Here is a 22150-nt window from a genome sequence, read left to right on the forward strand (position 1 = left end):
GTTTTACATTTTGTAACAAGGGATCCATTTTATATAGATGTGGAAAAATTAGATTTTGTCTGTTTAATTGGAAAGGACTGAATTTTAATCAGCTGTAAGTGGTTTCTCTGACACCATAGTGTGTATGTTAGTATTTACTAAGTTTTCAAATTTTATGAATAATCATCAAGAATTTTAGAAAATAAGCTGCAGAATCTTTCTGAGGAATATTTCAGAAATATTAAGACAACTTGGAAATATGCTTTTTTGAATGAATTACAACACAATTTATAAGAGAAACTATAATAGCATCTGTGATTATTTTTTTTTTAATAAAGCAGGAATTTCATCAATTCCACCTTTTTTATATATTCTATGAAAGTTTAAAGTGCAGGAGTTAACTACAAATAAGACTCTTCCCAATTATGCAATCCTGAATCAAGATGGCATCACTGTTGGTTTTGGTAAGGATAACTCCAGTGGGTTAGTTTTTAAACACATTTACATGTTGTTATGTGGCAAGAAAATGCTGCCATTAAATAAGCACTACTAATTAATACTGATCATCATATCTTGAAAGTGGAAGAGAAATACATTTCCAGTAGAGTGTAGGATAGAACAACCTAAGGGAATAAGCCATGAAGCCAGATAAGGTAGGTAGAAGGCCTTGTTACAGTCGCCCCCTATCTTAATGACTGAGTGTCAATAACTACACTTAGGCAGTCTTATAATAAACTATTCAGAAGAATTCATTGAGAATATAAGATTGGATAATAGAAAATCATTTGAGTAGAAAACATTTTTTATTATTATTATTGATACAGAGAATATTACTTGCAAAAATGTAAGAGAAGTTGTAAAGAGAATGAGATTATAATTGAGATGTTGAAATATGGAATTAAAATGCTGGGAATAAATGAAACAAAGTAGAAGGGTTGTTAAAATTAATTTCTCCAACATATTTCTATTTTTAAAATATCTTAATTTAATCTTTTTACATTTTATTGTCTGTTTGTAGTTTTAGTTTGTGTATATAATAATCCTCTGATTTGTGATATGAGTAGACCTAAATATAATTGAAAGTTGAATATTACAGATGAGTTAGATTAATTAGTGTGATACACTATAAGGGTCAAAAGTCTGCATGATTTTTAAGTGTTAAGTGTTTGTATCAATGTAGGTTGATTTTTATTATTGTTACAGCTTTTTTCAAAGTGCCTTCAAGGAATTTTGAAAATATTTCTGATGGCTGATAATAAAGAACAAAAAGTTTTTTTTTACAAATACTGGCTGCTGAAATTGTTTTAATGCTTCAAGAAGCTTTAAGTAAGATGCAAGTCTATGAGGAATGTTCACATTTAAAATTCAAATGTCACTAGAAGAGCAATCAAGATGTGCGAAACCTTTAGTTAGCCAAAAATTATAAACATATTGAAAATGTTTGCTGCACAATCAATGATAATTGACCGTTGATGTGCCGATGAAGATTGTCCAGTCATTAATGGACTATTGATGAGATTTCCGAGATGACTAATTTGTTTTGAATATTTGTTTTGAATAATTATTGATTTGAAAATGAGAAGTTTTTGCAAAAATTCATTTTCTCATTTATATTGACAGAGGATAAAAAAACCTATGAATGTTTGTCATAAGTTGTGGGATCAAGTTCAAGATGATTTTTCTTTCCAAATGTCAGACACTGTACAATGACTGCAACCTGGAAACAGAAATTCCATCATTCCAATGGATACCATCTAGCTGAATTTACCAAAACTCAAGAAGGGGCCCATTAGGTTCAATCCAATGTCAAATTCATGTTGGTGTGTTTAGATTTTTTTGTTAACTATAACTTGTATAAAAACGTTTTCCTTCTGGCTCAACTGTTCATAATTTATTTTATTTGAAAACTTAAAGGTAATGCTTAGACTTGTAAGTAGCAAAAATTGGATTTTTTACCATGGCAATGCTCCTGCCGTCACAGTCATAAGTATGCAGCATTTTTTTGCCAAAAGACAGTGTAATAGTTCTCGCCATTCTTCCTGTTCATTTTACCGTATTCAAACAGTTTTTTCTTTCATCTTGTATGAAACAAATATTTGTTGATGTCAACAAAGTAAAAAACAGAATCCCTTGAACTACTCATACATCAACACTGAAGACTTCCAGAAATATATTCGGTACTGGACTAAACACTGAGAGTAGTGAATTGAGTCATGAAGAAAAACTCAAAAGGAGTTTATGTGGTAGGTTTAATAAAATCTAGTAATCATTTGAAATTGGATATTTTTGGGTAAGCTCCTCATTCATTTCTTATAAATAAAAAAACTATGAGTACAAAATATTTTTTCAAATAGTTTAGTTTTTTCAAAGTAGTTTTCAAATACAGTTTATACTGTACATCACAGTCTAAATTGTAATAAAAAATATTTCTATGTACTAATATTGGAATAAAAATCAATATGATAAAAAAGATTTTATTTAGATTGTTGAAAATCCATTTTGTAACATATTCAGGAAGATCACTTGTATAAAAACATTAGTTATTTTATGAAACAAAAGATCCAGTATGAATAGCCTAAACTAGGTGCTGTGTTTAACCCACCAAGTTGGTCTAGTAGTGAATGCGTCTTCCCAAATCAGCTGATTTGGAAGTCAAAAGTTCCAGTGTTCAAGTTCTACTAAAGTCAGTTATCTTTACACGGATTTGAATACTAGATCGTGGATACCAGTGTTCTTTGGTGATTGGGCTTCAATTAACCACACATCTCGGGAATGGTCGAACTGAGACTGTACAAGACTACACATCATTTACACTAATACATATCATCCTCATTCATTCTCTGAAGTATTATCTGAATGGTAATTACCGGAGGCTAATCAGGAAAAGTAAAGAAAAGAAAAGCTGTGTTAAAACTGTCCAACCACAGGAGACAGTGGGTTAACTAAACATAGCCATTTATTGTCTCACCTTAATTTGTAGTCTGAAGTCATGATGTTATTCAAACTACTTTCATATGAAACTTAAAATTGCAAATTTGGGATTTATAAAATATTAATGTTGTTTCTTTGAGTTCATTTTCTTTTTATAAAGTAACTGATTTCCTATGCATTTGTTCCAAATAGATTTTTTCATGCAGGTTTCAGTTTTTCCTTCATAACCAATATATTAATAGGTTTAAATGTTAAAATAAACTTAAACAAACTTCAGAATCCACCAAAAAATAATAAATAATTCTATTAAACTCTTTAAATTTTAGTTTTTTATGTTGGTTGCCAAATAGAAGGCTAGCAAATTTTTTTTTGTTTTTAATTTGGTACCAGCTTCAGAGTTTCAAAATCAGAAAAAAATTGAGTTCTGTTAATATTACTTGTTTATTTATTTATATGTATTATGCATGGGTTTATTAAAGTTAATTTATTTTTATTAAAATTTTTTGACTTTTATTTTATTTTAAATTATACAGGTTTAGTACCATTTCTATGGCTCTTCATGGTTTTAATAATACTTGCATAAATATTTATATTAAAAAATATTTGTGAGAAAAGCACATTATATATATTTTTTGGTATCCTGTTACTGTTGACGAAATAGAGATCTGATAATTCTAATTTGATAATGTCAACAGGAGGTAAGCTTAACAACCAGCATTAATAAAACAAATTTTACATGGAATTGTTTTACTTCCGATGATGTTATTTAATTTCATTTTGGATTCAGATCAGACACTGAAACTTTATAATGTCTTGTTTACTCTTACAAATCTGATGCTGGAAAGATTGGATGATTGTTACCATGTCATTAGGATTTTTTTGTATATAAAAAAGCCTTTGATTCTGTTAGTAATTCACTCCCTTTGAATAAATTGCATAATATTGGTATTAGGGGGATATTTTTTAATTTATTAGTCATATTTAAGTAACAGAACACAATGTGTTAAACTGAATGGTGTATTTAGTGATCTTCCTGTGATTTCTGGGATTCCACAATACCATTTTGGACCTTATTTTATTCGTGGTATATAAATGGTATTTTCAATTTGATTATTCAGGGTAAATTGAAAGTATAAAATATTCAAAGTAAATTTTTCCTTGTTTTGCTGTTGACACAGCCACTGTTTTTGTGATGGTTCTTTTAATAAGATTCTAATGAAGGCCAATCTGAGTCTGAAATTGGTTAATAAAATTAATTGGTTTTATTAATTAATAAAATTAATTATTGGTTTATAATTTTTTTTTGTGCATTAATGCAATTAAAACTAAATTAACTAATTCTTTTAACAGGAGAAAAGTTATTATTATTAATAATAAGGTAATTTTACATAAATTTGATTGCTTTCAGCTTAATATGAATACTTTTAATTGTGCTGTACTAATGTTTGTCGATTCTGTTAAGTATATTGGGGTAGTTTTGATTGTAATTTGAATTTTAATATCCAAATAAATAATTTGGTTAAGAAGGTTAGGAGGCTCTTTTATGAGTTCAGGAATCTTAGGTATATTTTGCCATATACCCAGCTTAGAATGGTTTATTATGCATTTGTTCAGTCATTTCTCTCATATGGCATTTTGGTTTGGGAGAATACAATTGACTATGTACTCCAGCCGGTGCTAGTTACATTTTTTTTGTCTTCAGTCATTTGCCTGGTTTGATGCAGCTCTCCAAGATTCCCTATCTAGTGCTAGTCGTTTCATTTCAGCATACCCTCTACATCCTACATCCCTAACAATTTGTTTTACATATTCCAAACGTGGCCTGCCTACACAATTTTTCCCTTCTACCTGTCCTTCCAATATTAAAGCGACTATTCGAGGATGCCTTTGTATGTGGCCTATAAGTCTGTCTCTTCTTTTAACTATAGTTTTCCAAATGCTTCTTTCTTCATCTATTTGCCGCAATACCTCTTCATTTGTCACTTTATCCACCCATCTGATTTTTAACATTCTCCTATAGCACCACATTTCAAAAGCTTCTGATCTTTTCTTCTCAGATACTCCGATTGTCCAAGTTTCACTTCCATATAAAGCGACACTCCAAACATATACTTTCAAAAATCTTTTCCTGACATTTAAATTAATTTTTGATGTAAACAAATTATATTTCTTACTGAAGGCTCGTTTAGCTTGTGCTATTCGGCATTTTATATCGCTCCTGCTTCGTCCATCTTTAGTAATTCTACTTCCCAAATAACAAAATTCTTCTACCTCCATAATCTTTTCTCCTCCTATTTTCACATTCAGTGGTCCATCTTTGTTATTTCTACTACATTTCATTACTTTTGTTTTGTTCTTGTTTACTTTCATGCGATAGTTCTTGCGTAGGACTTCATCTATGTCGTTCATTGTTTCTTCTAAGTCCTTTTTACTTTCGGCTAGAATTACTATATCATTAGCAAATCGTAGCATCTTTATCTTTTCACCTTGTACTGTTACTCTGAATCTAAATTGTTCTTTAACATCATTAACTGCTAGTTCCATGTAAAGATTAAAAAGTAACGGAGATAGGGAACATCCTTGTCGGACTCCCTTTCTTATTACGGCTTCTTTCTTATGTTCTTCAATTGTTACTGCTGCTGTTTGGTTCCTGTACATGTTAGCAATTGTTCTTCTATCTCTGTATTTGAACCCTAATTTTTTTAAAATGCTGAACATTTTATACCAGTCTACGTTATCGAATGCCTTTTCTAGGTCTATAAACGCCAAGTATGTTGGTTTGTTTTTCTTTTATCTTCCTTCTACTATTAATCTGAGGCCTAAAATTGCTTCCCTTGTCCCTATACTTTTCCTGAAACCAAATTGGTCTTCTCCTAACACTTCCTCCACTCTCCTCTCAATTCTTCTGTATAGAATTCTAGTTAAGATTTTTGATGCATGACTAGTTAAACTAATTGTTCTGTATTCTTCACATTTATCTGCCCCTGCTTTCTTTGGAATCATTACTATAACACTTTTTTTGAAGTCTGACGGAAATTCCCCTTTTTCATAAATATTACACACCAGTTTGTATAATCTATCAATCGCTTCCTCACCTCCACTGCGCAGTAATTCTACAGGTATTCTGTCTATTCCAGGAGCCTTTCTGCCATTTAAATCTTTTAATACTCTCTTAAATTCAGATCTCAGTATTGTTTCTCCCATTTCATCCTCTTCAACTTCCTCTTCTTCCTCTATAACACCATTTTCTAATTCATTTCCTCCGTGTAACTCTTCAATATATTCCACCCATCTATCGACTTTACCTTTCGTATTATATATTGGTGTACCATCTTTGTTTAACACATTATTGGATTTTAATTTATGTACCCCAAAATTTTCCTTAACTTTCCTGTATGCTCCGTCTATTTTACCAATGTTCATTTCTCTCTCCACTGCTTTTTCCAAGTGTATATTTTTCAATTATGATTTTTAAACTGGGTTATGGCAATTACTTAATTATACTTCGTGCAAAACTCTATAAGTCGGTCCCCTCTTTCATTCCTTTTGCCCAGCCCGTATTCACCCACTATATTTCCTTCCTTGCCTTTTCCAATGCTTGCATTCCAATCTCCAACTATTATTAAATTTTCATCTCCTTTTACATGTTTAATTGCTTCATCAATTTCTTCGTACACACACTCTACCTCATCATCATCATGTGCGCTTGTAGACATATAGACGTTAACAATCATTGTTGGTTTAGGTTTTGATTTTATCCGTATTACAATGATTCTATCGCTATGCCTCTTGAAATACTCCACTCTCCTCCCTATCTTCTTGTTCATCATGAAACCTACTCCTGCCTGCCCATTATTTGACGCTGAGTTAATTACTAGTTACTATTAACTCATTAAACATTTTGTTAAACTGTATATTTTTTTTTAGTAATTTTCTTTATTCCTTGTTTAGCATTGTTAGTTATAAAAATTTATATATATATATATTAAAAATGTATTATTTGTTTATAAAAATTAACATTTAATTAAATTCTTCTATATCATTCATATAGAACTAAGTATATATATTCTTTGATGAGTAATATTAATATTCCTCTTGCTAATAGAGTTTTCTTTAGGATAAGTTTATATAATGCAGCTGGTTGATTATTGTTAATGCTTTGTATTGATTTGGGTAATTTTGCTTCAATTCACTCCCTAAGGAAATATTTGAAGGATTTTTCTGTAAATAATGACTATGATTTTAACAGCATTAAAATCAAGTGTTCAAATTATTTTAATTTGGGTATTTTTGTATTGTCTTAGTGATATTTTTATTAGATATTTTTTTGTATGGTATATGTATTGTATATGATAAGTAAAAGTAATATTGTGTTTGAATTTAATTTATAATAAATTTTGTTTCCTTAAAATTATTTCCTTCTTACTTTGAATGGTATTTAGGTAATATTGTTTTAGATGTAAATTATAATTTTGATAACATTTATTGTTTGATTCCTGTATGTTTATTATTACTCATGCTCTCAGCTCAACTATTTACTTTTAGAGCAGATTTGATGTGTGTTATTAGAAATGATTTATTGTATCTATTCCAGTAAATTTTAAATAAATAAATAAAAGTCATTTTAAATTAACAATATGTATGTATTCTTCTTCATGAAGTTGTATTTAGTTGTAAGTTGTTTGTAATTCTTCAAGCAATGAAATAAATAAATCTACTTGACATCAGTAAATTATTCTTTTGTTATTTTTTTTTTGTTTGTAGGATGAGTGCTGCAGTTGAGGAAGATCCATCTTTATGTGATGAATCAAGTGATGATAGTTTAGAAGAGCTAAAAGAACTAGAATCAAAATTGTATTCAGTTATTCATTATAATGATCTATCTGAGACAATTCCTTCTGATCTTCCTTGTGGATTTGAAATTGAATTAGATAAATCTTCCAATGAAATAATAGTATCATTAAAAAATGAAATTATATCAGTTGATAGTAAGATAGTAAATGATGAATCTATCAAGTCTCATGAATTTCAAACCTTAGTAAAAAATTGCTCTAAAAAATCCAGTGATGTTTGTAACATGAATGTTAGTGAGAGTGTTGTAAATACATCAAATAATGTTTTGTTAAATAATGATGAAAGTATCACTGCAAGTGATACTGTTGATGGTAAACCTTGTGATAAGCAAACCATCAATGATGATGATGATGATGATGATGAAGTCATGATTATTGAAACCTCTACTGTTAAATCAGTGGGATTAAGGGATAAAAATGATAAAACTGTTTGTATTGATTTGGTTGATACCACTGACAATACTTCTGAAAATTCATTTCTATCCATTGATATTAATACTAATATAAAGTTATTTGGAGGTGAATCTTTTAAAGCATTAGATAATCATATGAAATCACAAAAAACTAATAATGAAAATAATTTTGTCATCAATAGTAAACCTACTCTGCTAGATAAAACAAATATAGAAGTTTTAATCGTTAGTTCTGATGAAGAAAATTCAAAGGAAGGAGTTAGTTGTAGCTCTGATAAGAATAATAAAGTTAAAATTAAGAAAAAAAAGAAATTAGAAAAACATTGCCCTAAAAAATGGACACAGTCTATGATAAAATTCTACAGCAAAATTTCTCGCAAAAAATTGAATTTTGATTCAATGAAATTAATTAAAAAAATGAAAGGTAGGTGTTATTAGTACAGCAGTGACATAATTGTAGGACTGCTTTTTAAAAAAGTTATATCATTACAACAGATATCACATAATTTTGTATGCATTCATTTGTTTTTATAAAGATTTTTATTTATTGGGTAAGCTTTTTAAATAATTGATGCTCATCTTCAGACGTGTATTTTTGTGTTATACTTGAGAAGGTCTCTATTTTGAACCATTAAACTATTACCCACAAAGTACCATCAGGAATTTTTGTTAAGCACTTGTCAATTGTTTCCCTAACATAAAAATACTCTAATGTTACTTTCTTGCAAGAATTTTTTGAATTAGAGTTCCATTGTGTGTTAAAACAAGTTTTATATTACCACATCATTTATTTACTTGGCACATAGTGAAACTAAGAATTTTTATTTTTTGATATTGATTTAAGACTTTAACCCTGCCTGGACTGTACATGACATGATCTCGATATCATTACAGTAGTAGCATTCTTAATTGTCTTCAAATGCAGACAACCTCCAGCTAATATACTATCTATCATTGAAAATTAACTTAAACAAGAAGTAAAAGTTTGTTGCATTTCATGGATACATTTGTAAAAAAAAGAAATTGGTCCCAAAATGTAAAAATTATGTTCTTAAAAAAATATTTTTGTCATGTTATCTGTTGTTTTAAAGTTACAGTTTAAACTACTAACTACATTTTTAAGGATTAATTAAATAAATAAATGACTATGTTTAAAATAGTAATTTACCTTAAATTTCTTTTGAACAAATTATCCTCGCACACATTTTACAACTTGATTTTGAAGATAGAAGAAGATAATATATTTTAGATGTGTTTTAAATATTTCTACAAAATGTTTTCTTAGCAATTTCTAGCCGAGAATTACCTCCTTTTAAAGAAACATAACAATGCCAATGCTTCATTGCAGATTATATTTTCATTTCCATTACTTAAAATTTATGTAACCGTAAATAAGTCCCAATCACTGATTTTACTTCTAAAATGTGTTTTAAAATGCAGAATTGAATTAAAATTCTAAATAAAAAAATTTATAACTTGTAAAAGATTATTATCAGGGTTACTGAAACAATGACAAAACTAAGCTACACATCAGTTATTGAGATCTCATCAGCTATTAATATGTTGTAGAAATTTTAGAAGTAAAAGTTTTAAATGTCAGCATATATATTTATATTTATTTTATTTTATTAGATCAACCAAAATACAGAATAAATAAAATAGGATGACAACCTTATTCCAGTATATATGGATGAGCACTTTTGCGATTTACTTGCATCATCAGCTGCATTATATATTCATCTCAAATTACATTAAAAACTTTGTAAAATAAATCATGCATTTATTTATTTATTTTTTTTTTTAATTTAAAACCTTTTAAATCTTTTTATTTTAAACTTTTATTCAGTTAAATTAAAAATTAAAACAATATTTAAAAATATGAAAAATTAAATTGTAAAAATTTTGACATACGTAAAAATATGACGTCAAAGCATAAAATCAAATTAAAATTAAAAATCAATAAATCAAATTAAAAATTAAAATCAAGTAAATAAAAAAATTTTTTTTTTTTAGCAGATAAATCTTTTAAATTCCAGGTCCTAACTATTGAATAATCATGTAACAATAAATATCTTTGAAATTAAGATATTTACCACACAAATTTATTTTTTTAAAAATGATCACTATTTTTATATCAAATTTGCATTTGACAAGTTAGAAAAGACATTTATAAGGAGTGATTCTTAACTTGTACCATAATTAGCTATTTGTAATTTATTTATGTATTAAAATATTTTCACTGTAGATTTATTGTTTATCTTTGTGTTCAAACTATTTTGCCACACATTAATTTGTTTAACAAAATTGCAGTTCCGCTAACCATCCTGCTGCTACTTAACATCAAGTAACAAGTATAGATTAGATTTAGGTCTGCATGTGTTGTAAAACTGAAATTCTTTTGTGAAAAACTGAAATTTTCTGTGTCAGGGGTGCTAACTTGAAATCAGACAGTTTCAAATTTATTCTGTTAAATAGTTTGTCTCTTTGATTATTGAATTACTCTCTTGTAAGATCTTTTGTAAGTATTTATTATTACAACCTAATTACAGGAAGTAGGAGAAATTATTGGCAAATGTTTTCTTCTGATTTATTTTTTGTAATACCGATTAGTAAATGTATTTAGTAATTGTAATTATTATTAGTGAGTTTATAAAATTGTTTCAAAGTAATTAATTTGAATATTTCTTATAATGGCTGTTGATATACTGATTGATATTGCTTATCAAGGTTGTGATAAATTACAGTTATCTCAGAATAAAGATGTGCGGTACAAATAATTTATAAAATAATCTTCCTTTCTTTCAGCTATCTTTTATATGAAAGTAATACTAAAGACTATTTTATTTTTGAAGTATATACAATGAGGAGCTGCTTGTAAAGTCAGAAATTAATACTGTGATTTGGTTATTTCTTTCCATTTTTTTGCTCAAATATCATGACAAAGTCTTTTATTAATATAAATTTCAATAAACTACATAAACATTGTGTAAGATTTTATTTGAATTAAATTGTTATAACACTAATTTTTGTTACAGAAACAACTAGTGCAAGACAGTGGTTTGTGAGTGATAAAGATTTAAATCGTAATTTATATAATTCTCGCAAACAGAGATGCCGACGATGTAGGCAATATGATCATGATATAAAACATTGCCGTGAAGCTATAAAACCTATAGTTTGCTACATGTGTGGAGAATCTGGTCATAGAGAAAGTCGATGCCCATATAGAAAATGCTTAACTGTACGTATTTAGTTTGCCTGTTCCATTCCAAGTTTTTATTATTAATAAATTGTGCAGAAGAGATAATAATAAATTACTGAATAAATATAGATACTTACTTAACATTGTATGTACCCCCATTATTTCATCATTTATAAGTTATGACCATTGTCAATGTCATCGTGTTTTACTTCATCACCATTTACTTCAATTAGACATTACCAAATAAAAAACCATATTAATGAGTATTTGCATTTGCAGAGTAAAGTACTGTTTCAAAATTGCATTTCGATTGGGGCTCGTACAAACAAAAATTGGAATAAACTGAAAAAGAATTTTTTTTTATTTATTGTTTATTTCTTTTTCTTTATTGATTAATGACTACTTTTAACACTAGTTTTAAAAGTAGTTTTGAGAATATAAGTACTCTGAAATGCATCAGCTAAGGATGTTAATCTGTCAGTGCTAGGAAAGACAGAAAATAACACACAAATCAATTACTTTTCTTTATTTTTTTGAATTGGCCTACTGAAAAATTTTGTGATCTGCAGAATATCAGAGCTGTGGCGATTCTTTTATATTTTGTTTACATCTGTGAATTGATTCGGCATTAATCTTGCATTGAACTTTTGCAAGTAGCTGTCACAGTCCTATAAAAAATTGTTCTGCAGTATGTTTTCCTGTAAAAAGTTTGTAAATTACAAAATGACGTTTCTGTGGTAGGGTTATTTAACTCAAAACAAGTTCATCAGTCATGATAAAGTATTACCTTTCATTTTTTGTCGTGCTTATCTAGTGCACCTTTCCAAATTTCTTGCACCAGTTTTCTTGTCACTATGCTGAAACATTATTACCATAAACAGACAAAATAATCAGTGGGGTATTCCATTTTAATTCAGCAAATGGTAAGTGCATCACTATATTTTATTTTGATGATATTTGGTGTGTGATAACTATCCACCTTGTAGTAACCAAAAAATATTTTTTTATATTTAAAAAGAATGTTTTTCTTGAATAATAGACTATTTTCTAACTCGCCAACAGGTAAAAACAGCCATTTTCATCACTTTTTCCATGAGTTGTAGCATTCTTATTTTACATTGTATAGAGCATTGATTCCCAAAGTGGTCCAGGTTGACCCTCAGGGGTCCACGGGAGACTCGACGGGGGTCTACATTGGTGTGACAAAAAAATGGGGGTTCACAATTCATAAGCGGGGTCCATGAAAATTCATCTGGTTTCGATAGTGAAGAACTAAAATGTTGGCTTGACTTTGCGTATCAATCTAGGCAGATAATGTTTTGAGAAGCTCAGCGACTGTTACTTGTAAAAACTTCCATATTCAGTACAACGAACATGTCGAGACTTGCAAAGCGCCGCCGCTGCCGTCCGCAACGATTGTTCAGACGTGCAAAGGGACGAAATATGACTTGTGGTGTGTGTGCTAGCAATCTTACATGAACTTGTTTGATTCTTCACCAATATAAATACGATTGCCAAGGATAAACGTTACTCATTTGTTTCTGGAATTTCGAAAAGAAAAGTAAAGTAAAGTGAATAGATGTTAGCGTTTGCCAGTGTCGGAAAAAGTAGTAAGTACTTACCTGCTTTTTTGTTATACTTACTTTTATTTTATTTATTGTTTATTTATTTATTTGACAATTTATTGTACACGTCAGTAAACAAAAAATGCACAAATTACAAAAAATACGTAGGTACAAAAGGCGAGGCTTATTCCTAAAAGAAATCTCTTCCAACCCACCTGCAATAAAAATATATTTATGTTGTAATAAGTATATTTGTAATGTTTGCGTGTAGTAGGTACGTATTAAAAATTAAATACTGAACAGAGCCATTATTAGAGACTTCCCTAAAAGAACAGAAAGCCGAGAAAGGTTGAACTTTTTGTTCCTACTTTATTAGTAATATTTTTTTTACCCGACTGTGTGGTGGTTCACTAATAATTATATACATTTATACAACGTGTTACAGAATAAGGGTTACAACCGGGAAATGTTATGTTCAGGATCAGTTTTTAAGTCGATTCTAATAGTTTGTTTTTATATATCTGAAAAAAAATTTAGACCAAAAATTAATAAAAAATCAGTAAAAAGTGGTCAAATCACAATATTGAAACGTCGCGCGCAGCGCGGTCAAAGCCGCGGGGGCTACGCTACCTACGCGATATCACAATATTGTAATGTGACCACTTTTTACTGTCTCCGTTTAAGGATTTATTAATTTTTGGTCTAAATTTTTTTTTCAGATATATAAAAAAAACTATTGGAATCGACTTAAAAACTTATCCTGAACATACCATTTCCCGGTTGTAACCCTTATTCTGTAACACGTTGTATATTTTCATAAATTGTACCTGTCTTTACATACTCGTAACGTGCATCAAAGTAATAAATAAATGATTAAAATCGCAGAGTTGTAATATCAAAATATTGGTTATTTAAAAGTATTTTCTATAGAATTTACAGGAAATATAATTAATGAAAAAATGTTTTACATCACATTAAAATCGGTTTAGCCATTTTCATAAAACTTTATTATGGATCTTACCAATTTATTGCTTTTAATAATTAGAACCAGTTTGCCGCTGAACTTTATTTCATTGCAATAATTAATTAATCCTATTCTGTTAAAATAGTCATATCCTGTTAAGTAAGACCGCCTTGAGATTACTAAAACAAAGTTTTTTTTTTATTTACCGGTAGGTAACTGATACGAAACATGGTTGAATCTAAGAAGAAATGTCGACTGTACAGTGTTGATTATTTAAAATTTGGATTTCTTCCATCAGAGGCAGACAAGCGATTGCCTATATGCCTTTTGTGCAGCAAAATTTTGAGCTGCTACTCTATGAAACCATCGAAGCTCGAAGATCATCTAAGAAGGTGTCATCCTGATAAAATAGGTAAAGATTTGAAATATTTTCAAACATTGAAGGAAAAATATGAAAAGAGACCTATTACATTAACTTACAATTACAAGAGGACAGTCTCAACTTAATAAAAACAAAGGGTGTAATTTCAGCTTTTCTTGGAAAATTGAAATTTTTCATTACTTATAGCGAAATCTGGAAAACCGCACACCATTGGAGAACAGTTAATTTTACCCGCTGTTGAAGAGGTTTTAAAAACTGTTCTGATCAAATCTCCATTTGACATACTCAAAAGAATTCCTTTAAGTGACAACACTGTACAAAGACGTATTGATGAAATGAGCTCTGATATTGAAAATTTCTTGTGTAATTATCTGCAAACAACTCATTTTTCTATTCAACTGGACGAGTCAACTTACCTGGTAATGAAGCATTATTATTGGCATATGTTTGATTTGTTATGGACGAAGAAATTCATGAAGATCAACTATTCCGAAAACTTTGGAGACGGACACTAAAGGTGAATCAATATTTAATGTCCTGAGTGATTTTTTAACGAAAAATAAATTCCATTCACAAACATCATTTCGGTGGCAACAGATGGAGCTCCTGCCATGGTCGGGCGATATCGTGGGTTTATAAGCCATCTTAAAAGAATTATACCAGAGGTAACTGCAATTCACTGTGTCATCCACCGACAACACCTAGTAGCGAAAAACCTGAGTGATAGATTGCACCAATCGCTTCAACTTGTAATTAATGCTGTTAACAAGATACGAAGCAATGCATTGAATACGAATTTATTTGCCCAATTGTGCGATGAAAATGATGAATACTTCCAACGATTGCTCTACATACTGAAGTGCACTGGTTGTCGAAAGGTGCATGTTTAACAAGATTCACTTTTTGAATCAGTTTTAGAGTTTCTGGAAGGTAAAGATTCAGATTTAAAAGAAAACCTAATCACTTTGAAAGTTGATATCGCGTATTTGACAGATTTGTTCAAAAAATTTAATTACATTAACTTACAATTACAAGAGGACAGTCTCAACTTAATAAAAACAAAGGGTGTAATTTCAGCTTTTCTTGGAAAATTGAAATTTATTAAGCAAAATATTAGTCGGCGCGTATTTTCCCAGTTTCAAACTTGTCGCAGGTAGAATACCTTGATGAGGATATTCAGACATACGTTCAACATTTGATTGCCCTGCATGATGACTTCAAAATCAGATTTGAAGATATTCTGACGATGGAAATACCACCATGGATCATAAATCCATTTGATGAAACGGAAGTGGAGAATGTGATATTACAAGAGGAGCTACTCGAGCTTAGCACTAATGAGGAGCTGAAGGTGAAATTTAAAAGAGAGTATCAAACATTTTGGCTGCAGGCAGAAATACCAGAAAAATATCCTGGAGTGTGGGGAATTGCGAGAAAGCTTTTGATAGCGTTTCCCTTGTCATATCGTGTCGAAAAAAGTTTTAGTGTCGTTACAAACCTTTTATCAAAAAAAAGGAGCAGATTCAATATCGCAGAACAAGGAGATTTGCGCTTATTCCTAACAAAACTGAAGCCAAATATTGATAATTTGCTGTCAATCCATCAAGTACATCCCTCCCATTAAAATTGTAACTATTTTGTGATTGTCATTGTAGAAGTTACATTCCGTTATTAATGTTTAATTTTAATTACATTACGACAATTTCATTATATTGCATTGCAATATGATAACAATAATAATTAATCGTGTAATGATTACATATTTGAATAAATGCAACACAAAAAATATACTATTTTTCTTTTGCTTTTTACCACTCTGAATGGGAAGTTTTCTAAATAAAATAAGTGAGAATTGATTGCTTTCTTGTGCTGTGAGTAGATGTCAAAAATGTAAAGTTGGATGGAAGCATTTTTTTTGATTGGCCAACTTTACTTTTTAGACATCCACTCACAGCACAGTCAATCAAAAATTAACCAATCAATTCTCACTTTTTTTTTCGGAAGCTGTTAGTTCGTGGAACTCAGCCGTAACGCAAATTTTCAAGTTAGATCTAATCTTCACATTTTCCGTCAACTGGAAATATGGTAAAAATGTAGCTGCAGGGGGTCCACCGGAACCAGCAAAATTTTGAAAGTGGTCTATGAAAAAAATAAGTTTGGGAACCTCTGGTATAGAGGTCAAAAAGGGCTTTTTGGAAAGAGTAAAGTTGGAACTTCATCTTAATCAAAATTCATTTTGTTGCCTAAAATTGTTAATGTTGACTGAAGTTATGTTTACAAATTGTTGTTTTTTCAAATTTTGGGTCCAAAATAAATAATGAAAGGATTAGGCTAACAGACTTGTTTTTTTACCTTCTAACTCTTACGTATACTAGTAATACTTATTAAAAAAAATTGGACTGTTACCAAGTGTCCTTTATTAAAAAGAAAAGGCCACCAAATTGTACGATTTTGAGAAGTCATTTTTGGGGCTCAAAAACCACATGTGGGACTTACGGCAAAAATCTGAAATGTTTACAGCAGTAAGTACTTTTTATGTACTTTAAAATATAACATTTATTTTGTTATTCAATGGGATTAATGAGTAATAAAATCAACGAACCATTCCTTCTAACCATAAACAACGTATCCAAAAATACAGTTATGTATCTTTTTCAGATTATAAAAATTATAACGAAACTCATTAGAATGAATAAATTGATAATTAATAAATATTCAATTACAAGCTATCTCATTATAGACATATCAAAATATTTAGTATAGTAGGCTTATATTATTATATGAAAAAATACATGCTGTGAATTTTTGGGATACATTGTTCACGGTTAGAAGGAACTATGTTTTTAGTGGTTTTGATGGTTTCAATACTCAACCCCCTTGAGTAACAAAATAAATTTTATGTGGTTTTAAAGTATATAAAAAGTACTTACTGATGTAAATATTTAGAGTTTTTGCCACCTGTCCCTCATGTGGTTTTTGGGCCCCAAAAATGAGACCTTTTCAAAATTGTATGATTTGGCGGCCATTTTTTTTAATCCAGTCCAATTTTGTTTTTTGTAAGTACTACTAGTACCTAAGAGTTAAAAGGTAAAAAACAGGTCTGTTTCCTTAAGCCCTTCATTATTTATTTTGGGTCCAAAATTTGAAAAAAACAGCAATTTGTAAACATAACTTCAGTAAACATTACAAAATTTGGTTATGCAACAAAATGAATTTTGAGTACACTAAAATGAAGTTCCATCTTTACTCTTTGCAAAAAGCTCTTTTTAACCTCTGCATGATGTAAAATAAGAATACTACAGCTCATGGAAAAAGTGACGAAAATGGCTGATTTTACCTGTTGGCAAGTTAGAAAATAGTCTATTACTCAAGAAAAAACTTCTTTAAAAATATTCTCTGGCCACTACATGGTGATAGTACCATATTTTACATATTTTATTTGGTATCATATACCAAATATCATCAAAATCAAAAATAATGATTCACTGATCAATTGAATTAAAATGGATATCCTCCAACGGTTCTCACCAGCATTTTGTCCTTCCACAAAAAAAAAAATCATTTAACATACTTTATAATTAGCAGGATTGAGATTGACTATGACAGGTTTCAGCTTCTGTTTTACCAGTAGTGAATAGAATGGATGGTGAATGGATTTGTGGTGATTATACTGTTGGTTAAAACTTGTACATTATGTTGTTATAGCTAAAAGATATCAGTCTTTTGGAAGTTGATTTTGAAATAGTCTGCAGTTTTATTACTGAATCCTTTTTTTTATTTTGATACAAAAGTAAAATTTATATTAAAAAAAATCAGGATTTTTTAATAATAAAAAAATGAGTGATTACTGTTTACTTTCATGGATTACATCATTCATTAGTTTAACAATGTAATCCATGTAGACATTATATGCTACTTTAGATAAACTCAGAAATTTTAAAATAAGACAATATTACTCCATCTGTGTAGCTGTTTAGAAAAACCTTCAACAAACTTGTAATTCTCAGAATGACTGCCAACCTTCAATAGAAGGTGAAACAGAAAGTAAAAGAGGTTGTATTCCTTTTTAACAAGTTTTGACTATATGAAGGATTTTTTCAATGTATTGGCCAATTTTGATATAAATTAATGAAATATTAAATTATTTTTAATAACATTTTTAAATATGTTGATAAAAATGTTAATATCATCAAGTTCCAGTATGAATAAACTAGATATTAAATCTCTTTTACACTATTAGTTGTTATGAAAGGGTAGGTATTGCTTAACATAAATTTAGTACATTTCCAATATTATTTTGAATAACATTGTATAGCCTGTATCTTTCATTATTGAATTTAAAAAATCAGTTAGGCAGAAATGTAAACTGTTGTGTATTTTTATGGCAGTTAAGTCAGTGTTTTCCATTTAATAATATCATTACTTTCTTAAACACACATACATCACTAAGTGAAAATTTGTTTTTATTCTTATATTGTCTTTCTTTTATTTCATTTTTTATGCAAGTGGAATGGAGTTACTTGGAAAAAGGAATTTTCAGTAATGAAAAGTTTATCTATTAGAAGTTTTCATCTCCAAAATGTGATGTTCTGAAAGGATGTTGTGATATATTTAGAAACAATCTAATACTTAATTTGTTAATTAATAAACAGAAACTTAGTTAATATGATTTATGTTGAGACTGAAATAGATTTCATGTAATTATTAAGGTAATAGTGTTGTTAGCAACTGATGGATTAAATTGTTAATATGCTATAACTGTGCTTAGCATACTTAAAGATTCATAATAATACTGCATTATTCTTATCTTCTTAGGTTTTTTGCTGGAGATGTAAGGATTGCAACTCCGCAATACAATCACTACACTGATGAATTTTGATGTTCAGATGGTATTTAATTAGATAACTTTTCAAAACAAGCTATTTTATTTCAAGTTAAAAAATATTTACGTGTTTTTTGCTCATAAAAAATTGTGTTGAAAGATAAGAATAGAAAATCATAGTAATTTTATCTAGATAGAGTGTTTTATTTGAGTGAACAATAGTTTACTCTTATACATAATTTTAAGAACAGCTTACCAAAATTTCATTTGACTTCCTCAAGCACTTTTGGCTATTCTGCCATCTTCAGGAGGAATTCATAATTTATAATTAAAATATATAAAATTCGCATAATAAAATTAAATATATAACAATTGATCGTCATTTTGTAATGTTAAATTCATAAGTTAAAGTAACTACATCTGTTTTGTAAGTGTCACAATTGTTATGAAATCTCTAAATGGGCATAGTTACTTAACTTATGACTTTAATATTACAAAATGATGATCAATTATTATATATTTAATTTTATTATGTAAATTTTACATTTTTTGTATATTTTAATTATAAATTCCTCCTGAGGATAGCAGAATACCCAAAAGCGCTTGAAGAAGTCAAATGAAATTTTGTTAAGCTGTTCTTAAAATTATGTGCAATATTTATTTTATCAACGGTGGCATGTTCGAAAAACTTATTAGTTTACTCATTTAATTGTCAGTTATATTGCATAGTTTGTTTTATTGGTAAATATATTTTTATATATTGAATATTTGTTTTTTGATTGTATATATACACATATTTCAGAATTAGAAGTTACACAAACAATTTGTGTATTTATTTATGACATTTAATAGTAAATATGTAATTATTACATTTTCCAGACTCATGTTTTATTAACAAATTAATTATTAATAAAAATCTTTAGGGGAAAGTGGATTTCACCTGATATTCATAGGTTGTGAATGAAATCTTCATTTTTTTTTTTTTTTACATAATCTGTTCACAAAACCTTTAACCTTTTCTGAACTATTTAATTATTAATGTATTGAGTTTTTGTCACTTTTAAACACTGAAGTCCTTTGACAATATTCTTTGATGATTTAAGTGGTACAATTTTAAAGTTATTGCATGGTGAACTAAATATTGTGTTTTTCCTATGAAAAGTAACTGTAATAGAATGGCCTACAAACAATTATCATGTTGTCTACAGGTTTCTTTTTCTGAAGCAAAGCTGTTTATTCAAAATTAACACATTTGTTAATTACATTAGCTAAAGGAATATCATAAAGATGTATCATTTAAGTAACTGTATAACATAAGTAACATGCCACCTCAGTATAGTCTGCTCCATAATAGCTAAACGGCAAGAGTTGAATAGCACAGTGATAACTATCATTCAGGTTACCAACTCTCAGAGCACTACTACAATTCAATATTTTCTTGTCTTCTAACATCCTTAAATAATTAAATAATGTTACTACAATAGCTACACTGAATTGCACAGAGTTTTGATCAAATAGCATTTCTCTTGAGACCTGCTGTGTTTATTTGTTATGTGATGATAAATTTATGGTTTTTAGTGATCTATTTATTTTATTTTATTTTTTCATAGTGTGGACAGCCAAGTGGAGTTTTTGTGCAGATGTGTAGCAAATGCACAAAAGATAAATGGAAAAAAAGATTTCATTGCCCATTCTGTTATAGCAATCATGGTGAAGATTTGTGCCCTAATGTCTGGCGAAGTTTTCACATGACTGTATGATACGTAATTATATATTCTATTTTATTTTGTGTTTAACTTTTTTCTTTTCTTTTTTTTTAACTATTGTTTGCTGACTTGTATGTTGTGGTACAAAAATTTATTACTATCTAGTTTTACTGATGATTTACTTGTTTTTCTAGTTAATTTTAATGTTCTCATGATCATGATCAAAAAGGGTTAAATATGAAATTGATACTACTATATAAAGATTTGTATTGTGTTTGTTTATCTAGAGTAGTATCAAGAACTACTTCACGTACATTAAAAATCCGTGCTGTTTTAATGCTAAAACCCTTTGAGTGTCATAGGCTTATTGTAACTATGTCCTCTCCTATAACCCTCCAATTTAGCTCCTTCTGGTGTACCCTTGTGGTATTATGATTAATAATCTGTAGATAGAAAATAAAGTTGATTGTGAGAAAACAGCTCATTACACATTCATCAAACGTTTGAATCTAATTCTTTGGAACCAGAAACTTAAAACTTGTGTTTTTTATAAAAAATAATTAAAATGTATTACAGTGTCCACGGGACACCAGTGGCTTTTAAGGCCCACTTAGTTAATAAAAGTTATTATATTATAATATTGAACTGTTCTTTTTCAAAATGCATTGTACTGCTAGAGAAAATTGTAAACACACTTTTACAAAGGTGCAGTACATCTTGCTTTGTAAGATCCCATGGCATCTTTTAATAATTAAAGAGAAGTTAGATTGCAGAATAAGATCTTTTTGCATGAGCCAAACAGTAGATTATATTAAAAAATTGAGATTTAACCTCTCTGGAGAGGGACACAGTTCTGAAAATCTATTTTCAAAATTTGGAAGTTTATAATAAATAGACATTCTGATGCATAAATGTGCCTAGTGTATAATATTGCTATCTTAGTTGTAGTTAATTAGTTTTAGCATATTGCTAAATCTTTTGTTTCTTATTACCTGAAACTTTCAGAAAATTCATAACTTTGGGGAATGATCTCTGCAGGGAGCAGTTTCTGCAGAAATGTTTTTAATGTGGTGTAGAAGATAGATTAAAGTAGATATTCTTGGTTTGATTTGTAAAATTTACAGAATCATTAACCAAATTGCACTTCATTCTTACCCGAAGGTGACTATCCAAAAAACTGTTGTTTGTGGTATCATGTGAGATGGAGTGATAATGTTATAGAATGTGGGTTAGACCATTTGAAGGTGCAGTTCTTTGAAAAGTTTTATGTAAATAGATTGCATCAGTACACAAAAATTATGAGGGTTTTTTATCACGAATAGGAATTAAATGT

The 22150-nt window shown here is 29.0% G+C and overlaps 1 protein-coding gene across 4 annotated transcripts in view; it reads left to right on the plus strand.

The window, feature by feature from the left end:
* LOC142322058 (uncharacterized) overlaps positions 1 to 22150 on the plus strand; it is a 40682-nt gene that overhangs the window by 12728 nt on the left and 5804 nt on the right. For 3 of the 4 annotated variants that reach the window (XM_075360692.1, XM_075360691.1, XM_075360693.1), the window contains 3 exons: positions 7675 to 8600; positions 11212 to 11417; positions 20722 to 20865. In XM_075360692.1, coding sequence (XP_075216807.1) covers positions 7676 to 8600; positions 11212 to 11417; positions 20722 to 20865 — 1275 coding nt within the window. In that variant the 5' untranslated portion in view covers position 7675. Of the gene's footprint in view, positions 1 to 3477; positions 3609 to 7674; positions 8601 to 11211; positions 11418 to 20721; positions 20866 to 22150 lie in introns of those variants that run through there. The other variant, XM_075360694.1, reaches the window with a different exon arrangement.

This window comes from Lycorma delicatula, chromosome 3 (genome assembly GCF_047948215.1).
Source record: "Lycorma delicatula isolate Av1 chromosome 3, ASM4794821v1, whole genome shotgun sequence".
Lineage (NCBI taxonomy): Eukaryota > Metazoa > Arthropoda > Insecta > Hemiptera > Fulgoridae > Lycorma > Lycorma delicatula.